Source organism: Schistocerca gregaria, chromosome X, assembly GCF_023897955.1.
Source record: "Schistocerca gregaria isolate iqSchGreg1 chromosome X, iqSchGreg1.2, whole genome shotgun sequence".
NCBI lineage: Eukaryota > Metazoa > Arthropoda > Insecta > Orthoptera > Acrididae > Schistocerca > Schistocerca gregaria.
Genome location: NC_064931.1, coordinates 600,466,227 through 600,490,271, shown reverse-complemented (window position 1 = coordinate 600,490,271; position 24,045 = coordinate 600,466,227). Strand labels below are relative to the sequence as shown.

Here is a 24,045-nt window from a genome sequence, read left to right as displayed (position 1 = left end):
CGATTTTTACAGGGTTTGCACTGGACGGCTATTCCACCCCCCTCCATCCCCTCCCCGCCACGTCATGTAGATTGACTGGTTGCCGGCTGAGAGGTGATAGCAGCAGCCTCTGCGACCTCTGAACATCCGGGGAATGAGCGTGCAGCTGCCGGCGTGACCAGTGCGCGGCGGCTGCTATGGAGTGGACCGTGGTTTAAGTGTACGTGTTTACAAAGCGCCCTGTCCATGTTGTGATGACTGCTGTGAGTGGAACTGAGTACATCCCAGTTGACTCTGTCTTACAGGGAAAGGTAGAGTAGTATTTGTTTAAATAATGGTGGATTTGTTTTTGTTACAATCCTATCACGCGGTAGACCCTTTCCACTTCATCTTCTTACTGCTGTAGCAGAGAAAAAAACTTTGAAATTCTATAGCACTTTACAAAGCACACTTAGTAGACTTTTAGTTGGTCAGAAATTACACAACCGTGACTTTATAAATTTCCGTCGAAATTTGAAATTACAACTACCACTTTACAAAGCACCGCTTCCAATCACGTCGTCAAATTCCCGATTAAACAATTCATTATTTGCGATAGTGGTACTGCGAGCATACTCCAGTCAAACCCCTGCCCCACCTTCTGCAAATTGTTTAAGGACAGCGCAATTGAGCTGAAATTTGAAATTCTACCTACTATTTTCGTTTGCCTCTAACGTAATGAATTTCTCCTCCAAACGACGTAACTATGCCAATATCTAGAAGTAGGAGACAAGGAAAATCCAGAATAGGGAAGAGTAGGGATTAGAAACTGGGCATTTGCGTAATCGAATCCTGAATAGCTTCAGAATTTCCCGCCAAATACACCAGTCCTAGTACCCACCAGTACGAAGCAAGGAAAAAGTGCCCAGCACAGAGGGTATCGATTTAATTTATTAGTCAATTAATTTGATTGCGTGTGGGTAGCGCAGATGGGCTATTTCCAAGACATCCACAGGCCAGCATTTTGGGGTGGGCTGAGGGTTTACCCAGTATCTGCTACTTTGTTCAGGACAAAAGTGGGATTAGTGTTGTTACTGGTGGCACATGACAGACGCTCACTGGTCAGGAAGTTAGCTCTTGAGAGAGAGAGAGAGAGAGAGAGAGAGAGAGAGAGAGAGAGAGAGAGAGAGGTATAGAGAGCATTTGTTTCGACAGGAATTTCCCAGACATCAATATCAGAGTTGTTGCCACCTGATGCTTTGTGCATCAGGAAGTAACCAGGCGGGCGAGAGGGTATTGGAGGAGGGGGTTGGAGGGAGGAGTAACCCTGGGTGCAACCAATCACATGCTCCTACCTTGGTTAGAGATATGATTTTAGTGTATGTCCTGGGTGATAGTCTTAGAGCTGGTCTCTTCAAACTCAAGGACCTATGTCTACAAATTTGTCTTCCCATTACCAAGCCATTAAAACAGTGTCTTTGGTGTTTGACTGCTGTATAAGATCTCTCATAAGTGTTTGCAACTCGGACGACATGTTGTCCACAGACTCAGTTGCAGATACCTGTCCATTCAGATATACAAAGTTCACGCAAAGACACAGCACCCATGCACCGTCTCCAACGCTTTCTTCCTGCAGTCATTGTTTTATCAGTCATCAGCAACACCAGTGCCATTACCAGAGAGTAAATTGCACCTCATGTGGGTAATCCAGACTCAGAACCAAAGTGTGTCAATCAGATTTGAAGTGTCAGTGGTGAGCACCTGAATGGATCCCTCAGGCATGGAAACAGCAACATGTCATATATTCAATCAGTACTCCCACACTCTACAAATAGTCTAATATTAACTGTCAAAATCAATAACATAACCATCTCCATGTAAATAGGTATAGGGTCTGCTGTAACCATTATCAACTGGCCATCATAGGATAGTGTCAGGTCACCTCCCATCCATCCCTAATGTACCCCAATGTGGAGTTACAGCCATGACCTTATAAAGACTGATTTATAATTCACAGCCAAGTACCATATCAGTCACATATCATGGCCAGGATTTTGGTGAAGGATGCCCTGATGACTCTGGCTCCAGTGTCAACTCCCTGGGCACAAAGCTGTAACTCAAATATTTTTTTTGGTTTGGAAATTCAGTTCTGTATTTTCACAATCCTCTTTTGGTGTTACAGACTTTGAAGCCCACATGGCCCCCCCTTTCATGGCAATGTCGAAATTTTTTAAGCGCAGAAATGTTGCATTTGCGCTCAGGGATAAGTTTCCGAGGGAATTACAGCGTCTGCAAGATGAGACACAGGCACTCCAGTCCCCAACAGCCAATGGGCCACACACGGTACCTTACGCATCTGTGGAGATTTTAAGTCAAGTATCAACACCCAATCAATCCTTGATGCGTATCTGATACCTAAGGTAGAGGATATCCTTATCTCCCTATTGGGCGGAAAAGTGTTAGCAGAAATTTACCTGAGGTATGCACAACTTCAATTGGTATTGGCTGGAGAATCACGATGCATCGTAGTAATCCATCCTCTATTTGGGTTTTTTAGTACAACAAACTTCTCATTGGTGTAGCCTGCGCCCAGTCGGTATTTCAACGACATATGGAGCATCTCACTCGTGATGTACTAGGGACAGCGAATTACGACATTCTCATTGCAGGCAAAGATGCCCTGGCCCTCGCCAACAACTGCGACAATCTATTGGTAGTACTCCAAAAAGCCAATCCAAAATGTAACAAGGACAAGTTTTGTTTCTTTGTTCCCCAAGTTCAATATCTGAGACACATTTTCAGTGCTGTCAACATCTTATCCACGTCTCAGTACATTGAAGCAGTACATAATACCAGCCAGTTGAAATCAGTGTTGGGACAAATAAATTACTACTGAAAGAGTATTCCCCACGTGGCCATCATTGCCAAACCATTTCATCATTTGTTGTGGAAAAACGTCCACTGACAATGGATTCCAGTGTGTGACAAAGCTTTCAGACACTTAAAATGGTCCTTCTTTGCTCATTATGCCACACAGCATGTGACCCCACCAAACCTCTTATTCTTATCCTGACAGATGAAGCATGAGGCTATAGGGTGGGGGTAGTCCTGGCCCACGTGATTGATGAGGTGGAACACTCAGTTGCTTTTGTGTCCAAAACCCTCACCACTTGTCAGCGAAATTATAGCCATACTGAGAAAGCAGCATTATCCATCATTTTTTGGGCTTAAGAAATTCCATAATTATGAGTATGGTAAGCATTTCACGTTAATCACTGACCATAAACTTTTGCTTCCTATTTTCGAAGCTTCAGCCAACATTACCACCAAAATCACATGTCGCCTTAAGTAGTGAGCCCTGTTCATGTTGAGTTATAATTATGATACGTAGTATAGCTTCACCACAACCAATGTAAATGCTGATCTCTTTACCCACTTACCCAGGGTCAGGACTTGGTATTCAACAAAGATCCCAAACTGTGTTTCCATCTACACATCACTGTGGAAGAAGCCATGGCTACCACCTAGGCGTCACTGCAGAATGAACCATGACCACAGGACGCCAAGCTCATCACACACCACATGTTAGAGGATCCAACCCTCAGCGAGATCCTCCACCTGGTACTCTGTGGTAGTTCGCCAGATCGCAAAGAGATCCAGCAGCCAGATGTCTATGCCGACTGGCACCATCGGATTGAGCTCTCAACACTGAATGTTGTGTTTCTGCTCCAAGGAAAAAACGGCTGGGTGCACCAGCAGAGTGTTTCGTCACTTCTCCATGTCAGATGCTGGGGCACTGTGCTCACTAAACGTCTAGCCTGCCGCCATGTCTATTGGTGTGGCATGGACACTGCTATTAGTCAAATGAACGCTTGCCAGAGCAAGTGACACTTCAGGATGACTAACTATATTGCAGACACATCAACCAATTACAACCTCATTGTGGTCCTCCCTTGACACTGAGACACTACCACTTTCTTTTGTTCATGAGACAGAGTCACCTACCATCTCCACCCCAGACATTGCTGGGCCACCTCAACTGCCGCTGGCAGCCAGTTCTCTGGAAGTGCCTTCAGCAGCTCTACACACCACAACAGGACCAACACCAATGGATGTGGACATCATCCCCCCCCTCCAACCGACCTGGCCACCAGTGCAGAACCTGCCTTTGCAGGGATTATGATATGATCTTCACCAACTCTGTGGTGGGAGGGAGGAGGAATGCTACACCAAGTTTTAACGCTTGTGACGTCAGCAACCAACGTAAAACCAATACTTCGAAGATGCCAAATACACAGAGGATATTTTTCTGGAAGACAGATGGCCATCGGCGGAGGTTCGAGTCCTCCCTCGGGCATGGGTGTATGTGTTTGTCCTTAGGATAATTTAGGTTCAATAGTGTGTAAGCTTAGGGACTGATGACCTTAGCAGTTAAGTCCTATAAGGTTTCACACACATTTGAACATTTGATCAGATGGCTATGTTCTGACTGTACATCAAGAGGCGACCTAAGCGCCCTAGAAGCTGTGGGCCGCATGGATCTATTCACTTCCACAAGACAAATGATCTAAAATAGTCCTGGCTGTATCCTAGTGTCGATTGGTATTTAGGGCAGCGCTCAGGCCAGGCCAGACCAGACCAGACCATTTCGCTCCGAGTGAGATTCCTTGGACAGGCGTTGAGTCCGCAGGAATTTCATCAGTCAGCATTCACACTCGAGAGCTGCATCTGCAACATTGCTACTTCTCACTCCTGACTACGCTACTCCAGGAGCTGCAAGCTGTGTTCGTGGACTCCTCAACAAAGAAGATGGGGAATCTGCCGTTGTGACAGCCTTGGGGTCTTGTAAATATATTCCTGTTTGTCTTTCAATTGGCTATATGCTGGAATTAGAAAATTTTGCACCCTTCAGGACTTAGAATTTTATAAAGTGAATGCTTAATGAACTTCGACTCAATGACAACATCCCTGACCTTCGGCCACTAGAAGTTTTGTTGTTCTATTTCACGAAGGGACTTATTTTGTGTTTTGTATCAGTCAGTGTCGGAGTAGAAACGCTATTCAACTTTTATAAGTAAACTTGTTCCATTATAGCTACCTGTATACTACTCTTTCCACCATCGGTGTAATATCAGACCCGACCAGAAGTCCTGTTCTTTCTGCGAGCGCACTTCACTATGTTAACTTCACATTCTAAATTCTCTAACCTGTCTGCGCGAATAAGATATCTAACATTCCATGATTTTGTTTGTTCTGATAACGATATCCTACTCAGTAGTCCCCACCTAGAGATCCGAATGGAGAATATCTTACTCAAAAAGATGATATGATCATTAAACCATACAGTAGAGCTTCATTTTCTCGTGAAAAAAGTAACAGTTGTAGTTTCCATTAGCTTTCAGCTGTTTGCAGTACCAACAAACAAGGCCATGTTGCTAATGTTACAAGGCCACATTAATTAACCGTTCAGTATGCTGCCCCTGAAACTACCTCTTTAGGAACCATGGGTTAGTACGGCCGCTCTAGGAACACTTCTCCATTGTATATTTACATAGATATGGTGTCTGTTCTTTCGGACATGTCCGAAAGAACGAACACCGTTGATGACCTGCAGCCGACTAGAACGAAATTAGAATTATATACTAATACCTCCAACTGCTGACGGGCGTTGATATACATCAACGGGGACAGGTGAAAATGGGAGCCCCGCCCGGGACTCGAACCCGGGATCTCCTGCTTACATGGCAGAGGCTCTAGCCATCTGAGCCACTGACCGCAGGGACTATTACGCTCACGCCTCCCGCGAGACCCACATTCCCACCCTATATGTCCACACACTACATTGGTAGTGTCCCTACCCAACACACTCATTACTCGTGGAAGACATTCTTACCAAGCCCCATAAGAGTTCGAGTAATATGTGTGCATCCGCACAGAAGAGGAAGGTCATGGCCGGTATTGCCAGAACTATATACTTATGTCAGTCCGAACATGTAAGCAGGAGATCCCGGGTTCGAGTCCCAGTCGGGGCACACATTTTCACCTGTCCACGTTGATATATATCAACGATCGTCAGCAGCTGAAGGTGTTAATATATAAAGTTCTAATTTCCTTCTCCAATGTGACTGCACTGTATCACTGAGATATGCAAGTCATCCCATCTCTACAAAGTGCATGGTTCATGGGGATGCCTTCTCAAGAAGAGCAAGAAAGATATCATCATCATCAGCAATAAAAAATAATACCATTTATTTCATGTGTGTTATTGATAACGTGAACGATATATTAAATTGGGTGCCGAACAATAATGACAAATTAACTTTAATCAACGGAAATTTGTGTGTTACTTCCTTCCTTTCATCCCACGTTCCCTCCAGCTATATAAGGTGACACATACAGAAGTCAATCGACGATTCACCACGAAGTACCACGCTTGATAACCGGTTGGGACTTCAAGTTAGGGGATATAAATTTTCTCTGGCTGTGCATTCCGATGATGTATAAAATTTCTGCAACTTAACAGGGAAAAATGTTTTTCGACACAAATACCTGGATTCTAAGAAGAAACTCTTGAAACTGCGCTATTCGATATTTCTGCGTTCCGTAGTAAACTAAAAGGTGATATCATAACTTGCGTGGCATTTTACGTGGACGGGATACGTGACAGGACCTCAAAATCGAAGGCTATACATAGAGACAGATGTGTACGTCGTTGCAGATGTATCTGGGAAATTCTGGACTGTGTATTAGCCAACACACAATCTGGACCAAGGTCATATTATTGTGCGCTCTTTTTTCTATTTTCTTTTAAGGCATGGAACTCGATTTTAGTTACATCACATGTACGTGGATGTTAACAATTTATACGAGTTTTTCATACATTTTCTGCTTATTGGAGAGTCTAACGGCTGACCAGTTAGGAAATCAACTGTGTAGACTTCTTAAGTGTTCTACAGGTCTCTGACTTAGTGTATATTTTGCATGAAGGCTTAGGTATTCAGTAGTTACCACGACGACCACAGAGATTTGTCCCTATGCCAAGGGCACCTCGTTCCACCAACATTCCCTTCCCATGTTGTAGACGACGCTGAGGGAGAAAACGAAGTATGTACCTCACTATCAAAATTTTCAGTGGTGTCTTGATACGGGAATATAACCGGTTAGACATCACCACGTAGTTAAATTCTACGAGCATCTATTGTTGAGCAGTTACACTGATTTGAATACCGCAAAGAAGTTCATTGCCTGCCTGTAACTTTGACAAAAACTGAAATCAATGAATCTGGTCATTTTTAGCGCAAAGATAGTAAAGGAAGAGAGAGAGAAATTTGATCGACAAATTCAAGTGGTCTGCAGATACAACTAGTCAGTTTTTCTCATAGCGTAGATGATAGCACATAAGCTTTTGGCTGGGATTCGATTCCTACTATCGCCCTGTGTCCAATTTTTGTATCGCATTATTGTTCCGTTTTAGTGAGCCAAACGAAGAAAACATTTGGCGACGGCGTCTCTGGCACGCCACTTGAAATTGTGCGCTTAACGGTCCGATAGGCTAACTTCAATGCTACTTACCTCGGAAATTGCGCAAATTATCGAATTTTTTTCTTAACTATTATTTCTCAGCACAACCTGTCCTGAATCACCATTATAAGCTTTTCAGAATCTATCTGACCACCTTGTATATGCGCTACCCCTTCTTTATAAGATAAAGAAAAGACATGAGTTAACAAAGAAAAGAGGCTATATGCCGTGTATGACTGCAGAAGGGGTGTTTAAATTCCTTTTGTAATGCCTACACTTGCAATTGTACAAGTACGTAAATAAGATTAGACGTAAATGAAACTGAACAATTGTTGCTGATTGGATACAGAAAGGATTTTTTTCTATTTCTTTGTTCTTAACTGCACAAAAATATTACCTTGAATCCGAAACCAAGATAACACTCCTTAGACTAATTGAAAAAAAGAAGTGGGAACTGTAGTTTATATGGTGAGATGTTACTGAAGAAGGTGTATAAAGTGGAAAGATGATGGTACTAATACGTACCTATAGTATTGCAAAATGTGTGCAATATTGTACCTACAGAACTAAAAGTCCTACATCAGGCAATTGTTTGTACATACAGTACTTGAAGAAGTACGTAACTCGCGATGTTGTGAACGTATGACGGGAAAATTTTACAATGCCCCAAATTGGAATTAAACTCATGAGCTGGGAAGTAATGAGAGAGTTGTAGAAGACTTTAAAAAGTGGAAAACACAAAAAAGTGAAAAGTGAAAAAATAGCAACGTCAGAACTGGAAACTGCACAGATTCATCCAGATGCAAATCTCTATTTAAGGGCTTTCAGGAAATTATGATATTTTGGTATTCTCGCCGGAATGGTTATAATCTAATTACTCATGTGGTGTTACAAGTGAAACTTGGTCATGGAATTATTATTTCTTATATTCCTGCCACACAATGATATCGATATGGGCTCTGTTGCCGGTATAAATACCGTACTTAACGACTCGTGCCGGTGGTGGTCGTTCTGCAAGCCTGTACGATAGCAGATGTGCGAAATAGTCGGAACCAGTTCCATTACATATCCAGGCACCGTGATGATCGAACCAGATCGTTGTTGTTTATGACGCTTAGTAGTTCGCGCCATAGCTGACTGACAACCGCCCTGTCAGTGTACTTGGAATTTGCATTGAGTATCAGTGGACTGTTTAAGCAAGCTCACGACAACTATGGTATTCCCGCACTTCCTTTGCACGTTAGAGATCCGGAGTTGTATGCATGTTCGCTGCTATCTTGTGTGTCGTTCGGTACGTACAGTGTTTGGATTATCTACAGAGGTACACAATCTGGAGCTCAACAATTACTATCTTAATATCGTACAAAAAATTAAGCCAGTATAGATCAATGATCGTGTCAATATTTAATTTGTGATATATGATAAATGAAGGGTTGGCGAGATAAAAGGGATAAGTTCATCAATTCTCTTAACGGATGTTTTTATGCCCAACTATACATTGAACCAATGGCTTTCGAATGGTGTTGTTGGTTGCGGGATAAATGGCACCGGTCCTAAAATTTTTTAAAAAAAACAAGAATACTCTATTCGGGGATATAGGAGATCAGTCCGTTCCGTTTGAGTAACAAAAGGGTTCAGTTCAAAGACTCATGGGAATTGCGTGAAGACTGGGATCAGTCCCAGCGCTTGTTGCGCCGTGAACCATGATTCATAGGCGCGTCTAGACTTGTTTCTATATTGGACCGCAATATTGTCCTCAGTCTCGCAACGAGACGCGAGTGAATAAGAAGCTCCGATAGTTATTGTACAATAGTGTGTGTTCATTGCAGTTCGCGCTGCTAAACTCGGGCTAGAGGAGTTTAATGCACAAAGTTTGTGGCTCTTAGTTTGTTTTTAGTGCATCACAGTTCAGTGCTAAAACAGTTGCCAAGTCTGCAGGATTCACAAACAATGGAATGATCATATAAAGTTGATCGTCGGTAAAGCAGATGCCAGACTGAGATTCATTGGAAGAATCCTAAGGAAATGCAATCCGACAACAAAGGAAGTAGGTTACAGTACACTTGTTCGCCCAATGCTTGAATACTGCTCAGCAGTGTGGGATCCGCACCAGGTAGGGTTGATAGAAGAGATAGAGAAGATCCAACGGAGAGCAGCGCGCTTCGTTACAGGATCATTTAGTAATTGCGAAAGCGTTACGGAGATGATAGATAAACTCCAGTGGAAGACTCTGCAGGAGAGACGCTCAGTAGCTCGGTACGGGCTTTTGTTAAAGTTTCGAGAACATACCTTCACCGAAGAGTCAAGCAGTATATTGCTCCCTCCTACGTATATCTCGCGAAGAGACCATGAGGATAAAATCAGAGAGATTAGAGCCCACACAGAAGCATACCGACAATCCTTCTTTCCACGTACAATACGAGACTGGAATAGAAGGGAGAACCGATAGAGGTACTCAGGGTACCCTCCGCCACACACCGTCAGGTGGCTTGCGGAGTACGGATGTAGATGTAGATGTAGATGTAGATGTAGAATGTGTTCACAAACAATGGAGAATGATGCTGATGAGTTTCTAAGAAGCTCAGGGACGAAAAAAAGAAAAGTAAGTGGTGGAATGTCAGATGTAAGGAAAAAAATAAATCTAATGACTCTTGTTCTTGGCCAAAAACGTGAATGTCGACTTCGATGTTTTGAAGTGGTACCAAATTTAGTAAAACATTCGATACTTCAACAGTTTAATCACACGGAAAGTAAAGACGAGCAAGACACTTACATTAGCGGCTTGAGATCTGTTCTTCCTGTACAGCGTCTGGTAAAAATGGTGAGGGGCAGGCAGTAGAGTATGACGTTTGCAAAAAGGCCTTTTGTTCTTTTCATGGAATAGTGAAAAAAAGAGTAGAACGTGTTTGCACTGGTCTGGCAGCTACTGAATTTTGTGCAAAAGCAAACAAGGAAAGCACGATGTTAGGCCTCGCAAGATTAACGATGATGTTGTAAATTTAATCAGAAACCACATTAATTCATTTCCTTCGAGGAACAATCATTATGGTTTGAAAGACTCCAAGCGAACTTACCTGGAACAAGATTAGAATGTAAAAAGAATGTCTGAATTGTTTAAGTAACAAAATCAAGGAGTGAAGGTGTCCTACCACTGCTACAGAAAAATCTTTTTAACAGAATTCAGTATCAGCTTTGGTTATCCACGAATAGCCACTTGTTCTACTTGTGACGAATTTAATTCGAAAGTTAAAGGTTTGGAGACTGAAAAAAAGAACTGCACAAATATGGACAAAAGAAAAGAAATAGAAAAAGAATTACGTCGATTAATGACGTCAGACACACTTCACAAAAGAAAGGCTCAAACTTTTTACAATAGAAAAAGTGCAGCAGGTCTTGATAGTCGGACTTCTGTAGCAAAAGAAGCCATTTGCTTTCATTATGGCAGAAACTTACCAACCCCAAATGTGTCGACTAATGATTTCTATTATAAACGACAGCTGTCTTTGCATATTTTCAATATCATAGTTATATCATCAGGTCAAAGTTATTTCTACTTATACACCGAGACTGTGGGAAAACGAGGAAGCAATGATGTGTGCTCTCTTCTACACGACTTCTTTTATAATCACCTTCCACTAGAAGTCAAGGAAATACACTTCTTTTGTGACGCATGTGGCGGCCAAAATAAGAATTTCACCATATTACGTTTTTGCATTATTTGGTCCACCATGAGATGCGCTTTACCAAAATTACTCTCACTGATCCAGTCCGTGGCCACAGCTACTTAGGCTGTGACAGACAAATGCCTTCATTAAACCCAAAAGCTTGGCTTGAGACGCCTGAAGCTTGGAAGGAACACTTTGAAGCAGCTCGGCGAAAACCTCCACCCTTTGTAGTTCAACTTATAACAGAAAATGAACAAAACAGTGATCAGATTGTTGGGCAAAACATTTTTCGGAACTGGACAGAACACCTAACTTCACTCTACGCAAAGAGGAATTTTCCAATTCGGCCAATACGAGGGGTAAGGACCGACAACACCACTGAAGACATTCTACACCGGACCACGTTCAACGGAGCGTGGGAGAAAGCAGTCATTGTGAAAAGGAACAATCGACCTCCACAAAGTGAAGAATTCATTCTACCAGGCCTCTCCTATGGTGGTAAGTTATTTTCATTGGACCCTTTTATAAATTTCATTAAAGAAAAAATTAGATTCCTAATCACTTGTCTTTTTATTTTAGGGCCCATTCCGACAAGTGCAGCAAAATATAAAGACCTACAGAGTTTGGCCAAATTCTGTGAACCTAAATCTAGGATCTTTTTTGAAAACCTTCAACACAATTAAGCACGAAGACAACACTCTCTGAACGTAATTTGTATAACTACTTAACTTGCAACAGTTGAAAGTTGATTTAACTGTAATACTATGTGAAAAAATAAAAAATAAACGTCGTTTGAAGTATTATTATTTTGTAAATAGTGTCTCTTATTGAAATAAATGGGATAAGTCATATGGACTAATCACCTTTTTCCCACAAAAGCTTGTACTTGAGACTATTTTTGGAGGAAAAAATACCTAATAGCCTTTTTTTACTGTACTTTTTACTACAAGTTGTAAATTTAAATACTTAAAACTACTGAATGACTAAGAAAAATTAAAAATCAATTATGAAAGACAAAAGTTATTTGGTTTAAAATCATTATTTTTGCTCTCCTAAAATTTTTTTTTAAAAAATGGACGTATCCCTTTTATCCCGCCTGCCCTTCGTATAGTTGATACGCGGGTCAGCTGTGAATAGATGAAAGCGATTATGTGGGGCAATGAAGAGTGCCATAAACTCACTTATCGAAGCAGACGAATAAAAGATAATCAGAACACAGTCAACGTTGCAAATAGATAATATCGATATCCTTAGCTTACCGAGGAGGTTAACTTGGTGAAGGTGCGTACAACAGAAACAAAAGCCAAGGTGACATACCAGAGGGAGCTAACCAAGGAATTTAACGTCAGAACAGGAGTGAACAAGGTGATGCCATTTCACGAAGGAGATATCCCGGCCAATATGCCGTACGGTCATTTCATTTCACCATTGATTTTCAATTTGGTCCTGGAGAAAGTAATTCGGGAGATGCGAAGAGAATGTAAAGTGGTGAAGCTAAATGGAAGAACACAGCTATTTGGATATGCAGACGACATAGAAGACATAGCGGTGTCAGAGGAAGAGGTGGCAGAAACTAGAGGACTGGAGAGAGGATTAATATGGACGAGACTCAAGTGGCAGAAGTATCCAGAGAAGCTCCTAATAATGCCCCATTACAGGATGGAATATGGAGTATAACCAGTGTTGAAAATTTTAAGTACCTTGGCACCTTGTTCAACAGGCATTATGAGCTAAAACAAGAGATTAATCATCGTATTGTCAATGAGTCTAACAGTTATTTAAGTCTGAAGCAGGTATTTTCATCCAAAATCTGTCAGTTAAGACTAATTTTAAAGCCTATATGCAGTGATGGTACTGTTGTTGTTATATGGGACGGAAACGTTAAGCACCACTAAAGATGGAGAAGAGTACCTCCTGATCTTCGAAAGGAAAATCACGACAAAGATCTTTGAACCTATCCACGAAGAGAACACATGGAGATGGAGCAAGAACCACAAACTGTGCGACCTAATGAAACAACCGAATATCGTGCAGAAAATGAAAGCACGGAGAATAATTCTGGCAGGGCTCTTCGCCAGGAGGCCAGAAACGTGCGGGCTAAAGCTGTCCTTATGGGAAAGCCTGTTGGAACTCGTTCAATTGGAAGACCAAGGAAGCGATGGGAGGATGAATTGCAGAAGGATCTTCAACAATTCGGTATCCATGAGAACTGGATCCAAAAGCGCACAAGATCCCCATCTATGAGGAACATCGTAAGATTGGTGCATGGTCTTCAGGCTCCGTCATCACCGATATACGAGTATATGTATATATGTTTGCAAACAGAGAGTATCATCAATCAGTATTGGCATGTGTTGTGGGATACGGTACGAGTGCATGGGCCCTTAGATGAAATCTTTTAAAGTCTACTATGACAGTCAAAAGAACGCAACGGGGTGTGTTACTGAAGTTAACAGGCACCCTCTCTTCGTGACGCCAACGGATGAATTTGCTAGCCTTAATAAGAGTATGCCCATTGGAGCAGCGAATCAGGAAAATAGATGTCTTATATTAATTAAAGAAACGCAACGAAATGCAACTGCATAGAATAGAGGAAACTGAGACCCATACAAAGATAGACGGAAAATATTGCATTTTACATCCATGATAAAATGAACTAAATACTTCTGACACAGAAAGAAGAACTCACAAATTTCTCCGTAACATCAAGCAAAGATCACAATTGATTCACTGTCTTGATGCACTGTCTATAGAGAACATGTCTGTATAAAATCAAAAATCCTCACAAATGGAGTGTCTAATTCGTCTCGCACGAACACTGTGACAATAGTTAAATGAACTGATATTGCACGTCTTGCGCGCCCTTTTCTCTTCCGTTCGACAATCAGGGCGGTGTCTGACAACAACCTCATCACGTGACACTAACTATTGATATCCGCCATTCTAGCCTCAGAGGGACCAAGCGGGACCGACAGACCACTATGTCATCCTCAGCTAATGGCGTCAGTTGGATGCGATATGGAGTCGCATGGGGTCAGCACACAACTGTCCGCGCCGTTGTCGGTTTTACAGGCCTTTGAGTCGCTACTTCCCATCCATATAACTTCTCCATTGACATCACGAAGCTGAGCAGATCTCAATCCAGTCCTCGCACCGAGGGGAAATATCTGGTAGTACCGGAAATTGAAGCCGGACTCTCCGCATGACAGAGTCAACTAAACTGACCACTCAGCTACGGAGGTGGCAGTCACGTGACACGCAGAACTATTGTTTTAGTGAGAGTAACAGCAGCACTTTCATACCAACGCAGCAGGTTACTCCAATTCTATTCCTCGTGAATGGAACCGTCTACTGTTATCCATTTAGTCAAAAGTGATCCACTGTCACGACATTAGATTCGGTTTTGTCAGCAACACACTTTTACGTAGTGTTTCAAACTGTCAAGCTTACGATCAGCCGTTTATTCCTTAAAGTTGGAAGCAGGGTTTTGAATGGACGCAATTCCAGATGACCTTCCCTCACTAGCACCTAAGGCTGCCGATAGAAATCTAATGCACGATCTACTGGTCAGTATGCTGCAATGGTAATTACTATAATGTAAAGGGATCACTTACATATTATTGTATTGGTTTGACATGTCTCACTGATATGAAACTTCGTGCCAAAGTGAATGTTAAATAAAAAGTACCATTTGTGCTCAACATACCCGCTGCTCCTTGCTGTACGTGAAGAGGACTTCTGCCTCCTGCCACGTGTTGTTGCCAGTTGGATCTTTGGTGCTCCACAGAATGCGGTCGAATCCATCAGGGCTGCCATCCTCGCTGACCGGATGCAAGAGCACTCGCAGCCCGGCTGCACTCAGACCGTCGATGATGAAGCTGAAATGTTTAATCATTTGTCTTTAGTCGACGTCTTAAAGAGATTAAAAAGGCTGATGTTTTCCCTACCTCGGACAAGCGCAAACATCGATACGATTGTCGTTAGCTTCTGAGTATGCAGATGATGACTTAGAATCGTGTGTCTGCAAGCGCATGAAGAATGTACCCCTTAGTTCGATAAACATTATTACAGAACTATCTATCACGAAGAGGCATATTCTGTGACAATACACTCTGGTAAAACACGACCGATTCGCCTTGCTGGTTGATAATTTGGGAAAGCACAGGTTTATTTTCAGACATGAAAACGAGTAGTGAAACTCACCTAAACGAGACACACTTTCCGTCAGCGCCAGTAGATCCCATTATAGGACTTTCGAGAAAAGCACTTTGCCCTCTCATGTCAGCCATAAGTCCAAGGGCAGACGTCTCGAAGAAAACATAGCCACCTGAGTCAACAAAAAGTAACAAATTTAATTGTTTTGTATTTACTGGTTGTTTATTATGATATAAAATGTCCCCGTTGTTGAGCTAAACATTCAATAAAATTTTAAGACATAGAGATGACGTAGTGGATAAAGCAATGTACTCATGTTTCGGAGAAGTGAACTGAAAATCTTCGTCCACTCACTCACGCACATTTCCCTTGTGGTTTCCCTCAAGTGGGACGATTTCTTGACTATAGAAAATCCCTTCTCCAGTTCGCTCTCCAATTCTGCTAGCCCTCCAAATGTAATGACTCAGTTGTCGATAAGACAATGAAAGAAAAATCTGAGTAGTTACAACCAAAATTCTGTTTTCGGAAATTAACAACAACATTGACATCTTGGATATTCGGGAATCCAGCCGGAAGTTCGCGTCGTTCTCGTACGATATTTCAACAGCGTGCCTCGCCGTCTTCTTCGGGTGCTACCGGTCTCAGTGTCATATAAATCTGCGACACTACTAGATCAACCTCCTCGTAAATATACTCAGAAGTTTAATATGTGGTCACAGAAATATTTAAAGTGTTGATATGTGATCACAGAAATATTTAAAGTGTTAATATGTGGTCATAGAAATATTTAAAGTGTTGTAGTATGCTAGTGGACGCTTTCTCAGTGGTAAGAGGATGTGACGTTACACTGTAGGTGCAAGAATGGCTCAGCAGAGGATGGAACAGGTCTATGCCGCTTGTCACAGACATGAGGGCAACATGCACTGTACTTAACAAACGTGTTCAATTTAATAAACGAGTTTAGTGATAATCAGACTTTGACTTATTTCGGAAGTTACTCACGTATGCTGTGAATTAACTAACATTTCGCTCACAGTTAAATATATGGGCGAAAGACTCAGCGTTCAAGAATTATGAAACGAACCCTGTCGTCCAGGACAGCGTTCCACAAGGAACGCAGATTCACCATGAGATGGGGAAACTCACAGGCGTCTATTGTCTATTGAGGCCGAAGCACTATAGTGTGCGAGTGAGACAGACGAGAACCTACGTCATAGGGAAACCCAGTAGAAGCTGTTTGTGGCCAAGGAGATGTAGCAGTGTTCAATATGGCGGACCTAAGATCAGCCATAAAAGGAAATATTTATAGAAACTATTTAATTCTGTAGTAACGCAGGGAATGAAGCCACAGTAATTTTAATCTACCATCCTTAAAAAAATTTCATGGCGATCCCAATAATACTTGAATATGGATCATATCTACACTCCTGGAAATTGAAATAAGAACACCGTGAATTCATTGTCCCAGGAAGGGGAAACTTTATTGACACATTCCTGGGGTCAGATACATCACATGATCACACTGACAGAACCACAGCCACATAGACACAGGCAACAGAGCATGCACAATGTCGGCACTAGTACAGTGTATATCCACCTTTCGCAGCAATGCAGGCTGCTATTCTCCCATGGAGACGATCGTAGAGATACTGGATGTAGTCCTGTGGAACGGCTTGCCACGCCATTTCCACCTGGCGCCTCAGTTGGACCAGCGTTCGTGCTGGACGTGCAGACCGCGTGAGACGACACTTCATCCAGTCCCAAACATGCTCAATGGGGGACAGATCCGGAGATCTTGCTGGCCAGGCTAGTTGACTTACACCTTCTAGAGCACGTTGGGTGGCACGGGATACATGCGGACGTGCATTGTCCTGTTGGAACAGCAAGTTCCCATGCAGGTCTAGGAATGGTAGAACGATGGGTTCGATGACGGTTTGGATGTACCGTGCACTATTCAGTGTCCCCTCGACGATCACCAGAGGTGGACGGCCAGTGTAGGAGATCGCTCCCCACACCATGATGCCGGGTGTTGGCCCTGTGTGCCTCGGTCGTATGCAGTCCTGATTGTGGCGCTCACCTGCACGGCGCCAAACACGCATACGACCATCATTGGCACCAAGGCAGAAGCGACTCTCATCGCTGAAGACGACACGTCTCCATTCGTCCCTCCATTCACGACTGTCGCGACACCACTGGAGGCGGGCTGCACGATGTTGGGGCGTGAGCGGAAGACGGCCTAACGGTGTGCGGGACCGTAGCCCAGCTTCATGGAGACGGTTGCGAATGGTCCTCGCCGATACCCCAGGAGCAACAGTGTCCCTAATTTGCTGGGAAGTGGCGGTGCGGTCCCCTACGGCACTGCGTAGGATCCTACGGTCTTGGCGTGCATCCGTGCGTCGCTGCGGTCCGGTCCCAGATCGACGGGCATGTGCACCTTCCGCCGACCACTGGCGACATCGATGTACTGTGGAGACCTCACGCCCCACGTGTTGAGCAATTCGGCGGTACGTCCACCCGGCCTCCCGCATGCCCACTATACGCCCTCGCTCAAAGTCCGTCAACTCCACATACGGTTCACGTCCACGCTGTCGCGGCATGCTACCAGTGTTAAAGACTGCGATGGAGCTCCGTATGCCACGGCAAACTGGCTGACACTGACAGCGGCGGTGCACAAATGCTGCGCAGCTAGCGCCATTCGACGGCCAACACCGCGGTTCCTGGTGTGTCTGCTGTGCCGTGCGTGTGATCATTGCTTGTACAGCCCTCTCGCAGTGTCCGGAGCAAGTATGGTGGGTCTGACACACCGGTGTCAATGTGTTCTTTTTTCCATTTCCAGGAGTGTGTAATAGTTTAGGATTTACTGTTAATGTGAAATTAACGAGCTTTGTAACAAAGACCTGAATGCTAAAATCTGAACGCTTTCGTCGAACTTAACGATCGACATTTCATACAAAAGCGCATCATCAAAATGACAAATATTATAAATATCAACTCTGTAACTTTATTTGTTTAAAAGATATAGTGAATCTAAATTATCAGTATTTTCAGTTAAGCATCAGATCATCATTTCCTCCACACAAAACACACTGAACTATGACAGCATGACACCTTATTGAATCACTAGGTACTAGAATATTTATTGCAAAGTTTATTACATAATAGTAACTTTTGTTCTTTATTTATCAGAAAGCACATTGGTGCAAGGCCACTGGCCGTGACATTCAATTGTATTGGTTTAATGTAAAAGAATTTAACGTTTATTGTGTAATGGATATTATTGTTGCATTATTTAGAACGTGAAAGTGGTCAAACTTTGATTATTTAAATATGTTAAGATGTAAAATAATGCAGAATAAGTTGTAGCCAATCAGATGGCCGCCTTCAGGAAAGGGAAATGCCCTAGCCCGTTGAGCGAGGATTTTGGCGCGCAGGAAACGCAGCCGGGGACGGGCAGAGGGACAGTGCTGGTGTAGACGCGAAAGCGGACAGTTCGGCTGGAGACTTCAAAGGGTACAGCTCAGATTGAGACGCGAAAGCGGACAGTCGGTCTTCATGCAGCTAGGAAGTGAAAAGACTTAGAAAATTTCGCGTTGTGTGGTATCGCAGAACTTAGTCTCTGGGCGGTGAGCAGCCGCGCGCCTGGTGTGAACTCTTTGTAATTCTCGAAGAGATTTTGAACTGTGGCAAATGGATATGCGCTCGAGAGTAACAGTAACTCTAAATAAGGCCACTTTCGATATTAGTTTTCTTGCTGAATAAACATTATTCTAAGCAAATCGCAACTGTGTGGCCTACATCATTTATGGCTCTGAGCACTTTGGGACTTAATTTCTGAGGTCATCAGTCCCCTAGAACTTAGAGCTACTTAAACCTAACTAACCTAAGGACATCACACACATCCATGCCCGAGTCAGGATTCGAACATGCGAACGTAACTGTCGCGCGGTTCCAGACTGAAGCGCGTAGAACCGCTTGGCCACCCTGGCCGGCCAGAACGCACATGTTTTGAGATTGTTCATCTAGTGCTATTTGAAGATACGCGTCGCGTAAATCAAGTTTTGAAAAGTAGCTACATCACAGATGGGTCGGTAATTTAGTACCCGATATTATTATTACTGTTATTATATGTTATATTGACTTTGTATTTCGCAAACTTGCCATCAGCCAGACAATTTAACCAAAGGGTCACAAGTGCCTAATTTAGGGCGTGTAATGCGACACGTGCGGTTCCACCACTGGACGAGTTTTAGCCAAGACAATTCGACGAAGAAGAATCGCATGTGAGCCCGAATATCTTTGGGATGTTAGCTCGGTTTTCATTCATAAGCTTATGAAAGAACTTCAGAAAGCAGCTAGTGTTCAGCGCTATGGAGCTTCTGGAGTCTATACTGTGAAGTACTGAACCGGCTGCTTTTGTGCGGGAGACCGCGTAATTCTTGGAAAACTGGATTCTCGAGAATCGAATAGCAACACCTTCAAAAATCCCCATACGAGCGAGAATTTGGGGAAACAACTGAGACGTAGGAACATTGTTACAAATGGAATGTAGGCCAACAGGATCAGGGTGACAAAACACTCCGGTGTAGGAAGTGTCAGGATTAATGACACTATCTGGAATGGAGGATCGTAAAGAGTATTGTTGTGAAACTCAATGCAATAATACGTTAATTATAATATAGTGGGTGACTCAAAAGTCCTTTAACATTTGAAAAGCCCCTAATTCATGGAACTATCTAAGTAGTGAGGTAAAACTTGACACAGATGCCTGAAATGACATGGGGCTTTATCGAAATTAAAAACTAATGCAAAAACCGGCCAACAGACGGCACTGGACAGCAACACGCCTGTCTGATATACACACACGCTGGAAGGTACGCCCTCTATGAAGAATGGCGCTCCACCCCATATTGCTAACCGTATAGAGATCTCTTGCGCACGTCGTCTGGTGAGGATAACGTGCTACTTGCGCCATGCTTCACTTCCCAGTCAATCTGTGTGATTATTGGTTGTGAGGTTACCTGAATTCGCAGGTCCATCCCTATCGTCCGACCACATTACGGATACTAAAAGACAACATACGAAGGCAGTTTCTCACCGTATCTACTGATATACTGTACGGTGCTGTTCACAACATTGTCCCTTTACAACAGGTAATGTTGATGAATGACGGCCGACATACTGAACATTTATCATAAAGAGAATCGTCTTTGCTAAAAATCAATTATTATGCTATTTACTGCTTTTGTATCATGTGAAGCTCCTTCTTATGCTTATTTTGTGCACTTCTCTGGTAAAAAAAATTTTCATTTCAGGCATATGTGACAATTTTTACCTCTCTACGTACACTATTCTGTGAAGTATTGAATTTTCAAATATCAACAGACCTTTGGGTCACCCTATATATCAATTTGGACAACTTTGTGTTGGAATAATAGGAAGAAAATACTTAAATGTCAGTTGGAAGACGCCTTGAATAGTTTCTACTAACTGAAATGCTATCTATAATACAAGAGAACTTAAATTAAAAATTTGGGCATACTGTGCAAAGTGCCTACCTTAATTAAGTTGTCATCGAATACAGAAACAGTAAATCAATTTAAGAAGCAGAAAGCAAACTGATTCTAATATTCTTTGGGGAACAGTTTTCCAATTTGCAGCGTGCAGTACAACACCAGCAGCGTTGATAGAGGTAAATAGTAATCTGTCTAGTCTGAACAGAGTTTTTGAAGAGGCGAATGTTTTAGATATAATGAACACTCCATAAGAGTCACACAGCAGTAGACTACATTAATAATCAATTGAATGTAAAGGGTGTTTGTCGTAAGAGTGCTCAGATGCATTTTATCTGGTGTTTCGGCAGATATTTGCAAACTGGTGTTTGAATTGAGAAGATGGAGTCAGCCCGAACAAATAGTGCTCATCACATGTTTAATTCAGAGAACAGGGTCAAAAAAATTTCAGTTTGTTTCTCGTTAAAACAAAGTGACTTTTCTAGAATGCGGTATTATTTGTCCCTGAGTAGAGAGCTGGAAATTAATGCGATATGCGGAAATATCTGCCGATACACCAAAGAAATTACGCCTGATAATCTTACAAGGAATACTCAGAGTATTGCAGCATTTATTATGTAGCGCCGCCACTATTTTTGGGCGTTACTGAGGAAACTAAGAGATCAGTCACAGCAGCTAAGGTGCCATAAACAGCCGACAGGCGCTAAAGTGTTGGGCTGCCGCTTGCAGGAACAGGACTGCATATGCATTGCGAGGCGGACCAGGCCAAGCTCCGCAATCTTACTAACGTAGGGTGTTATGACACTCCACCATACCTTGTTACCTTTTGCCAATTTCGTCACTCTTTCCATGGTATATTGTAGCTGCCTGGTGTCATTGTCATCTGCAGTTCCAAATATAATTTTCAATATCCTTCCGCCATCACAAGTTTGGGCCACCTGCAACGCATCATTTTCGAGCACTAAGCACGCCTTCCTGGACTTGGTGTCTCTCCACTGGTGGTACACCCACAGCCTCACTCCAGCAGCAGCCGGTCTCCTGCCCTTGATGGCAGCAGACTGAGACGGGGGCAATACAGCCACTCTCCCTTCTGTGCTGGAGCGGACGCCTTGGTGCCACACAAAGCCACTCGCAGAGGAAAAAGCCAACACTGGATGCAGTCATACCCTGCAAGTATTCAAGGAGTCTTTGGCGCCTCCGTACTGTACATGAGCAACTGCGTTGTGACTAACAGGGGTGCGCACTGCTGAGTGAGCTCCTGGTATCACGGCCCTCTGGTCGTGAGCTAGCCAACGCCGTGCAACATGTGCCTCCTTCACCACATGCTGAGAAGGGGCGTGGCCATTGTCCACCTAATGTCCTGGAGCCACAGCCCTACTTGCAACAAGCAAGGCTACACTGGATCTACTTTGTGTACGGCTCAGTAGTGGTGACAGTCAATTGGTACCAGCAAGGTAGAATCACAGGAGTGAAGAAATTATATCTGCAGGACAGTGTGTTATTAATTAATGGGGCAGTCTGTGGCATAACGGGACGGACATTTCACCTATCAGCCACTGTCAAAGGAATTAGGAGGTTAAAGTATGTCGTGTGGCTAGGGCCTCCCGTCAGGTAGACCGGTTTCCTGGTGCAAGTCTTTTGAGTTGACGCCACTTCGGCGATTTGCGCATCGATGGGGATAAGATGATGATAATGAAGACAACACAACACCAAGTCCCTGAGCGGAGAAAATCTCCGACCCAGCTGGGAATCGAATCCGGTCCCCTTTACACAGCATTCAGCCTTTCTAACCATACAGCTATCGAGGTGGACAGCAGGTTAAATATAACACAGCCATAGTTGTACTGGCCAAAAAAACTGCTAGGAGTACCCCCAGTACAAAATTTGACCTATTTCAATAACACCTTAAAGCCACACGTAATACTCTCCCTCAACCAGCTCATAGCAACCCAAAAAAGGTGTATTTTGGCGAAACAGATGCTTCAGCATGTGCAGCAGTATCAGGATAGGCAACTTCGTATGGTTGTGATCTTGAGTATCACAATATCTAGCACCATACTGTCTCTGACTGTTTTGTGTAACCTTCATCTACCTTAGTTGGAGAGTTGCCCACCCAAGTGAACCCCCCCCCCCCCCCCCCTCCCGAACGCAGATCCTAGTACACTGGATGATCAGTTGTGCATGAGGTATAGAAAATCTAAATGGAAAGTGAATATTGTGTACATGAATATTCTAATGTTAATAGTGTTAAGGAATATGTTAACTAGCATTTAAGATGTTGTAAAGCTTTAATGTGTGGGGCCTGGAGCCATGACTAAAGTTGAGCGACATGCGGATAGTCCCCATGGAGACATGTCTAACATAAGGTAACAATAGCAGCTGTAAGTTTTGTTGTAGGATTTTGTGAGGACTGTTTGACCTTCAAAAGTAAGAGCAGAAGATGTAACTTGCTGTTTGTAATGGAAGACTTGGGAGAATTGTGGACTATATACAAACACAGAGCTTGGGCGCTGAAAGCTGCAGAGTAAATTAGCAGCCACTGAATCTTGTTGTTCAAGCCACCTAGTACTTAAGAAGGAAAATTGCAAATATTGTACACTGTTGTTAAACGCTGAGTTATGTTACAGGCTGTTCAGGGGAGAGATCTTGCGGCTGGGTCTCCTGAAGGAGGGAGGTATGGTAGCACCATCAACATCGTCTGGGCGTTACTGCAGAAACTAGCAGCTCAGCCACAGCAGTTGAAGAAGCCACACGCAGCCAGCAGGCGCTGAGGTGGTGGCATGCCGCTTGCAGCCATCGGCATTGCGAGGCAGGCCAGGCCAAGCAACGTAATCCTGCTAATGCAGTGGTAACATGGAGCTCTAGCAGGACAGTCCACACAGTTTCTGTATCACTGGACCACAAATTTGTTGTTCCAAACGTGTCTGGAAGCAGCTCGCTGGGCCGCTAGCCTGTATAAGTGACCGTCAACTTTAGCGGGGTACGAGCAGTCTGGCAGTGCCTACAACGACAAGAAGGCTACGCCCGCAATGGGATAGCAAGTAGTTGCCACGAGTTTGGGCCTCCACTACCGCACTATCTTCTAGCACAAAGTCCTCGTTCTTTTAAGTCGTGCCTCTCCACTGATAGGCCACATCCAAGCTCACTCCAGCAATAGCCAGACTCCTGCTGTAAAGGGCAGCAGATTGAGACCATGGTGGTACAGCTGCTCACCCTTCTGAGATGGTACTGTTACC

General features: G+C 43.4%; 1 protein-coding gene across 2 annotated transcripts in view; it reads right to left on the bottom strand.

Moving 5' to 3' along the window:
• The window catches only part of LOC126299244 (MAM and LDL-receptor class A domain-containing protein 1-like), a 352,356-nt gene that overhangs the window by 191,189 nt on the left and 137,122 nt on the right, over positions 1-24,045 (bottom strand). For both annotated transcript variants that reach the window (XM_049991032.1, XM_049991033.1), the window contains exons 5-6: positions 15,348-15,471; positions 14,851-15,022 (exon numbers count right to left, since the gene is read on the bottom strand). In XM_049991032.1, the coding sequence (XP_049846989.1) occupies positions 14,851-15,022; positions 15,348-15,471 (296 nt within the window). The remainder of the gene's footprint in view (positions 1-14,850; positions 15,023-15,347; positions 15,472-24,045) is intronic.